The 8,385-nt window shown below is 40.0% G+C and overlaps 1 protein-coding gene across 7 annotated transcripts in view; it reads left to right on the plus strand.

Moving 5' to 3' along the window:
- MCM8 (minichromosome maintenance 8 homologous recombination repair factor) overlaps window positions 1-8,385 on the plus strand; it is a 65,909-nt gene that overhangs the window by 24,957 nt on the left and 32,567 nt on the right. For all 7 annotated transcript variants that reach the window (XM_023737548.1, XM_004383079.2, XM_023737549.1 and 4 more), the window contains one exon: window positions 7,794-7,879. In XM_023737548.1, the coding sequence (XP_023593316.1) occupies window positions 7,794-7,879 (86 nt within the window). The remainder of the gene's footprint in view (window positions 1-7,793; window positions 7,880-8,385) is intronic.

Here is an 8,385-nt window from a genome sequence, read left to right on the forward strand (position 1 = left end):
TTCTACTGGAATGTCATCTGGTGTTTTATTTTGGACACCTACTGGAACCATCCTGTTTTTATAAATGTTTTTATATTGTCTTCTGTCTTCGGGGCATTCGGTAGTTATTTTCCTCATTTATTGATTGTAGATTTGTTTGTTTTGTCCTGCTTTTTTTTTTTATTTGGGAATGTCTGAGCAAGCGGGCTGTGTGTTGTTTGTTGTTTGCTAGTCTGTGGGCACGATACTTTTCGCCTCCTTCTCTAATTGGCAGTTTCAGTCACTCAGATTTGGTACAGCAGGGCAGGTCTAGCTGAAGGGAGTTGGTGGGATGGGTTGTTTGTGGCACGTAGTATGGCCAACAGGGCGGGCATGGAATCAGTGCAGGCAGTTTTCGGTAGGCCGTGCCTGTGCTGCTTGGGGGTATGATGTTCAGTGCATGGTACAGGTAGGCAGGATGGAGGGGGGAGATTGTGATGTATGGAACTAAGATGGGTATGGGAAAGAGGAAAGAGAGGAGAGAGGAATAGGAGCCAAAAACATACAAACAAACAAAAAAGAGTGCTAAGGGAGCTTGCTGTTGGAGAGATGAGAGACTGAGAAATGGAGAAAAACAAAAAGGAGAAGAAGAAGAAAAAATGTATAAATAAAAACTAGAAAGAAAAAAGAAAAGAAAAGCCCCCAGGGATCCCACTGTTTCGCTGTGCGGTCTGGGGATGTTGCTCCCAGGTCCTGAAGTACAGCCTGGCTAGAAGGGGTAGAGGTGTCACTTAGTGCCAGGTATTAAGGAGACAGGAAGAGAAGGTAAGTATAGAAAGATGAGAAACTGAGTAATGAAGAAAGATAAAGAGGGAAAAAGAGAAAAGTAAACAAAACAAACAAATTTAAAAAAAAAATAGCAAGAAAAACCCAAAAAGAACCAGAAGAGAAAAACAACAAGGAAAAAGATATGCCCTCCGGGATCCCTCTGCACGTCTGGTCAAACTGAGGGTGTAGGTCCCAAGCCGCGTAGTTCTGCCTGGCTAGAATGAGCTCCCATTTCAAGAAAAGGAAAAGAAAACAAACAAACAATTCAAAACTAAACCAAAAAAAAGCCTGGGATCCTACCAGCATGGCAGCATGGGCCGGGAAGCAGTTTCATATTTGAGCGGCGTTTCACAGCCTTTCAGGAAGAAGCAGAGATGGCGCAGGGAGCCAGGTATTTGAGAGTAAGGAGGGGGAGGTGGTGAGAGGTATATAATAAATCAAAAGAAGTGGAAAAATGTAACACCAGCCGCCAACCAGTGGCACTCGGAGCCGGCCAGTGCGGGTGGGTGGAATCCAAGTAGCACTGGGGTGAAGCTTGTGCTTCCTGGCTAAGAGACTGTGGCTGCAGGAGGCAGAGGAGGCCGAGTGAGGGGTGAAGAAGGGTGGAGGGTGGGAAAGTGTATATCGCTGGTTACCACTTGTTCTGTCTTCTGCTGGAAGCTCCATGAAGCTGCTTCCTCATACCCCCTGTTCAGTGATCTCCAATAGGAGTCCAAGATGGTGGATCCATGCTGCATTTGCCAATAGGGGACCTCTGCGTGTATCTCGTTTTGCTCTCTGTTCTCGGTCAGTTTCTTATTCCATTCAGTGCCTGGCTGAGTTCTTATTTATTTATTTTTTCCCATACAAAAATGTATACATTTATTGTTATGTGACTCTAATTGCTCTTCCCATACTGTGACAGCACACTCCTCCTTTCCACCCGATTCCCCATGTCCATTTAACCAGCTTCTAACCCTCTCTGCCTTCCCACCTTACCTCCAGATAGAAGCTGCCTGTTTAGTCTCTTGTATCTATTTGAGCTAAGAGGCACACTCCTCATGAGTATCACTTTATGTCCCACAGTCCAGTCCAATCCCTGTCTGAAGAGTTGGCCTCGGAAATTGTTTTAGTTCTGGGCTGATAGAGAATCCAGGGGCCATGTTTTCTGGGGTTCCTCCAGTCTCAGTCAGACCATTAAGTCTGGTCTTCTTACTAGAATTTGAGTTCTGCACCCCACCTTTCTCCTGCTCCATCCGGGACTCTCCGGTGTTCCCTGTCAGGAGGGTCGTTGGTGGCAGCCAGGCACCATCTAGTTCTTCTGGTCTCAGGCTGATGAAGTGTCTGGTTTATATGGCCTTTTCTGTCTCTTGGGCTACTCCTTTCCTTGTGTCTTTGGTGTTCTTCGTTCTCCTTTACTCCAGGTGGTTGGGACCAATTGATGCATCTTAGATGGCTGCTTGCAAGCTTTTAAAGCCCCAGATGCCACACACCAAAGTAGGATGCAGAACATTTTCTTAGTAAGCTTTGTTAAGCCATTGACCTAGATGTCCCCTGAAAGCATGGTCCCCAGACCCTTACCCCTGCTACTCTGCCCCTCAAAGTGTTTGATTGTATTCAGGAAACTTCTTAGCTTTGGTTTCGTCCAGTTGTGCTGACTTCCCCTGTAGTGTGTGCTGTCCTTCCCTTCACCTAAGATGATTCTTATCTACTATCTAGTTAGTAAATAACTCTCCCCCTCCCTCCCCACCCTCGTAACCATCAAAGAATGTTTTCTTCTGTTTTTAAACCTTTTCTTGAGTTCTTATAGGTCTTTTACAATGTTTGTCCTTCTGTGACTGACTAAATTCACTAGCATAATGACCTCCAGCTTCCTCTATGTTATGTTTCACAGCTTTATCGTTGTTCTTTATTGTTGCGTAGTATTCCGTTGTGTGGATCTACCATAATTTGTTTATCCATGCATCCGTTGATGGGCACCTAGCTTGTTTCCATCTTTTTGCTACGGTGAACAGTGCTGCACTGAACATGAATGTGCGCATATCTATTCGTGTGATGTCTCTGATTTCTTTAGGATATATTCCAAGGAGTGTGATAGTTGGATCGTATGATACTTCTATTTCTAACTTTTTAAGAAAGCGCCAAATTGATTTCCAAAGTGGTTGTACCATTTTACATTCCCATCAACAGTGTATAAGTCTCCACATTCTCTCTAGCATTTATTATTTTGTGTTTTTTGGATTAATGCTAGCCATGTTGGGGTGAGATGATATCTCATTGTAGTTTTGATCTGCATTTCTCTAATGGCTAATGATAGTGAGCATTTCTTCATGTGTGTGTTATTGACTGAGTTCTTTATCTCTTCCTTTGATGCTTGGGGTTTCAGGATTGCCGTTTTCTCTGTTTAGCTTGATTTTTATGATCTTTGCTGTGGAGGGATGGCGTAGTGCTTCTGTGTATAGTGCCATGTTGCCTGGAAGTCTCTCCTCAATACCATGTTCTTTAACTACTTCTTTATTTGTCTTAGTAAGGAAAGTAAATCAATTTATAGAAGAAATTTCCTAATGTTTCTGAACACAGAGCTTATTTTTTATTTCAGTTTTTAAATTATGAAATGCTTCACAGTACAGAAAACACAGAAATAAAACATTACCACCACCCAAAATTCACATTTTGCCAGCTATGCTCGAGATATTTTTTAAAAGATATAAAGCATTACAGTTTTAATTAGTGTCTCTTTTTCACTCCTTGTCTGTACCATTCTCAGAGATAATCATCATCCTGAAGTTAATGTGTATCCTTTTTATATGTTTCTTTTTTTTACTTTCTCAGTACATACATCAAGTTTTCTTTCTTTTATTCCTTCCACTGTTTTGAAAGTGATTATGTTTTGTTCCTTTTTTATTAACCTTTTTTAAACAATAGATTCTAAATCTATGGAAAAGTGCAGACAATAATGTAGTTAATATCTCTGTACTGCCCTATTCTGAGTTGGGAAATATTAGTACTTTGTGATTTTAGCTTTGTTTTTTTTTAAACAAAGAATATAAGTTACACCTACTTCTCACTTACCAACTATCTCATTATCCAACATTTTGTAGCTTTGACAGTTGTAAAAAATTTACTATCTGATTGTTTTGGACATTAACAATGTACATCTGGCACTAATGAATGCCGAAGTGGGAGGTGAGAGTAATGCTGGCTGTGATGGTTAAGGTTATGTGTTAACTTGGATGGCACATGATTTTCAGTGTTTTGGGAGTTACATAATGATGTAATTTGGCAGTTGTGTAGTGATGTAGTCATCCTCCATTATATGATCTGATGTGGTCATTCTCCATTTTTGCATGCCGATTTTCGCATAATGACCTTGTCTTTGGAACCTAACCACTTTGATAAGTGAGGAGTGGGTGTATTATAGTTAAAGTTGCAGTCTCTTTGTTCCCCTCCCAGTTTCATTCCCCTCTCCCATCCCTAGATGCAGCCAGTATTCTGAAAGTGGCATATATTTCTCAAGTCTATACTTGTATACTTGATGATAAAAAATTTAATAAATGTTAAATTTATTAAAGTTCAAGGACAGTAAAGGCAGTTCTGAAAAGAATAAGAGGTAGGGCAAGTCTTGACTATGTAGAGTTTGTTTTGTTGCATTGTGTTTACATAAATGGTATACTGAATGTAACATTCTACAACTTTCCTCTCCCACCCCTCTTGTTTATTTTGGAGTTCTACCTATGTTGATAACGTGTCTTACTCTTTCATTTTTACTGTTGTGTTGTATTTCATTAAATGAGTAACTACTATTTTTCCATTCTCCTGGTGGTAGACATTCATGTTGTTGCTGATTTTTGCTGTTATAAATGATGCTGCAGAGAAGATTCTTCTTGTCCATGTCTCCTTAACAGAGGAATTTCCTAGTTATAAGATAAATTTATTAGATGGTGTCAAATTACTGTCCAGAGTGGTGGTCCGAACTTAGACCCCTACAAGTAGTGTAAAGCAGTTGTCATTTCCCCATATCTTCATTAACACTTGATGTTGTTAGATGTTTTCATTTTGCCAGTCTGATGGGTATAAAATGGTATTTCATTTTTTATGTGAATTTTTATGGTTTCTGTTAAGATTGAGCATCTTTTCACATCTTTATTGGCTGTTCAGTTCCCTTTGTTAAATTTTCTGTTTATAGCTTCTATTCATTTCTCTGTTAGTTTACTGATAGGAATTCCTTATGTATTCTAGATACTAATTGCTGTTGATTATGCACACTACAGATATCTTCTCCCAGTCTTTGGCTTATCTTTTAAATTTATGGTGTCTTTTTGTTGGACAGTTGTACATTTTGACATGGTCAAATCCATCAATCATTTCCAACATGACTTATATCTTATGGCCTTCCTCACTCAGGTATTACAAACATATCTCCTATGTCTTTTCCTAATGATTTTATGTTTTGTTTTTTACATTCAGATCTTTAGTCTGTCTGGAATTTAATTTTGTGAATGGTATAGAGCTAGGGATCTAATTTTATTCTTTTAGGTGAAAAGGCAGTTATCCTGTCACCATTTGTTAAATTAACTTGTTCTCACTGATGTGTAATGCTTCCTCTGTCGCCCACTGGACTCCTGTAGACATGTGAGTCTGTTCCATTTTACTGCTCCTGTATAGTTCTACACTGTCTTATTTACTTTGATCTTGTTAAAACTTTTAATAAAGCAGAGAACTGCCTTACTTCGTATTCTTTTCCAGAGTTGCCTTAATAAATTTAACATTTATTAATTTTTTATACATGTAAAGGTTTGGATCCTTAGTGAAGTAAATAATTCCATGAAAAGTTTGAAAATAGAAATACATGATATTTATGCTTGAAATTCCTAGGGTTTCTTTCTCTTACAGGAAGAATAGGGTGTGTTAGATTCAGTTACTGGTTCTAAATAATCAGTGTTGTTGATAAATGAGTGTCATCTATTAATTGTCTCAAGTTAGGGTTTAGGAGACCACCTTTAGCCCAAAGGCCAGAATTTAAATCCTGGTCCTGCCTATAAACAACATTTGTTTAAGGTATTTCCATACTCTCTGTCATGGATTGAATTGTGTCCCCAAAAAATGTCTGTCAACTTGGCTAGGTCATGATTCCCAGTGCTGTATGATTGTGTAATCTGATGTAATTTCCTTATGTGTTATAAACTCTATCACTATGATGAGGTTATATGTGATCTCCTTATGTGTTGTAAACTCTATCACTATGATGAGGTTATACTGATGACATCTACAAGATTGGATAGTATCTTAAGCCAATCTCTTTTGAGATATAAAAGAAAGAAGTGAGCAGAGACACATGGGAACCTCATACCACCAAAAAAACAGTGCCGGGAGCAGAGCGCGTCCTTTGGACCTGAGGTTCCTGTGCTGAGATGCTCCCAGACCAAGGGAAGACTGATGCATCACAGGGAGCTTTCTCCAGAGCTGACAGAGAGAAAGCGTTCTCCTGAAGCTGATGCCTTGAATTTGGACTTGTAGCCTACTGGACTGTGAGAGAATAAACTTCTCTTTGTTAAAAGCCATCCCTGAGTGGTATTTCTGTTGGAGCAGCACTAGATGACTAAGACACCCTCTAATATATTGGGTAGTAATATTGATTCAGGAGTCCTGGTAGTGCAGTGGTTACAGCACTCAGCTGCAAACTGAAAGGTTGGCGTTTTGAACCTATCAGCTGCTCCGTGGGAGAAAGATGTGGCAGTCTGCTTCCATAAAGATTTACAGCCTTGGAAGCCCTATGGGGCAGTTCTACTCTGTCGCTATGAGTCGGAATCGACTCGACAGCAGTGGGTGGGAACATTGATTCATACTGTGAGTGATGTGATGAGTTTCTACACGTGTCCAAACTGATTTGAAGTAGCCAGAAAGATGGCTAATCCAAGTAATCTCTGTTCTAGTCCCTATTGCTGCATAACAGGTCACCTCAGAACTTAGTGGTTCAAAATAACAGCAATCATTTTATTATTTCTCATGGTTCCTGTGGGTCAGGAGTTTAGAAGAAAACTACTCAGCTGGGTAATACTGACTCCAGGTCACGCATGGAGTTGTAGTCAGATGGTGGGTGGAGACAAAAGAACAAAGGGCTGGAGACTGGCTGGACACTTCTCCATTCTCCATGTGGTCTCTCTCTGGCTGGTTTTGGCTTCTCGTGTACAGTATGGCAGCTCAGGGCACTTGGTCTGCTTACACGGCTGCTGACAGCTTCAAGAGACAGTAGTCCAGTTGACAAGGCAGAAATGGTATTGCCTTTTATGAGCTAGACTTGGAAGTCATGTGGCATCACTTCTGTCGCATTCTGTTGGTTACAAAGTGAGTCACAAGCCTGCCCAGGTTCCAGGAGAGGGAATTAGACTCCATCTCTTGAGAGGGGTGTGGCGAGACTCTGAAAAGGCTATAGGGAGATATTATTACAATTATATTTGGAAAGTATAATCTGCCATTGTCTCTGTGAATCTATGAATTCATCCTGTGGTCCAAACAGTGACTTTCTAATGAAAACTTGAACACAACTTGCTTATATGTTAAGCACTGACTTTCTGGTACATTAAATAACATACAAACAGTGCAAAAGAAATCTAGATGGGAGAGCTGGGGATCGAGTAGACCCAGGAAAGCCTTTTGAAAAGGGGAGGGTTGGAACTGGGTATGTGGACTTGAGGAGAGTGGGCATTCAAGGATCCGGAGACTGCATGGGCACAAAGGAAGGAATAAGTGCTTGGTTGAGAACCAAGTGAAGAGTCTCGCATACCCACAGCTGAAAGAATAAGAGCAGTGAGAGAGGAACCAGGCAGGCAAGTGTCTCAAAAGCTTATGATACAGATCATTGCAAAGGAAATAGAAGGTCACTACCGCTATTAGTGTGTTTTACTGTAATACCATCCTGAGGCCAATATTTTAGAAGCAATATTAAATGAAGCATTATACCTTAAATTTTCCTGAGATGTGATTGCAGCTGTTTATCAAAATCTGAATGTGAGTTAATCTTGTTACAGTGTCCTGTGCCTGCATGTCGAGGGAAGTCATTTACTGCTCTGCGTAGCTCTCCTCTCACAGTTACCGTGGACTGGCAGTCGATCAAGTAAGCAATCAGACTTAAATAAAAAGCAGGGTGTAGGTCTCTGCCATATTGCCAAGTAAATCTGTAATTTTACTGTACTGTACTATGATTTTTACGTGTAAACAATGATAAAGTGTATAATAGGTTTATTTGATGAATAGTTCCTGTATTGAAATGATAATTGCCTTTATTTGTATTTTATTCTCTGTTGGATTCCAGAAGGGATTTGATGTAGAAGTATTATATCCTATTGCTGTTGAGAAGTAGTTCATTTTATATCTCATTATGTGATTCATTGAACTGGAAATAGACCATAATCAGAGACATATAATTCATTCCATAATGAGCTGTGATGGAAATAATATTTTTAAAGTTCTAAAAGAATCCCTTAGGAGTGGCCATGTTTCATTTCATATTCTCACCGTCCATGAGGTATTTAAAAACAAAAACTTATTTTTGAAAGTCCAGATAGGCGTGTGTGGCGTGTGGCGTGTGTGTGGCGTGTGTGTGTGTGGCGTGTGTGTGTG

Source organism: Trichechus manatus, unplaced genomic scaffold (genome assembly GCF_000243295.1).
Source record: "Trichechus manatus latirostris isolate Lorelei unplaced genomic scaffold, TriManLat1.0 scaffold00104, whole genome shotgun sequence".
In the NCBI taxonomy this organism is placed as follows: domain Eukaryota; kingdom Metazoa; phylum Chordata; class Mammalia; order Sirenia; family Trichechidae; genus Trichechus; species Trichechus manatus.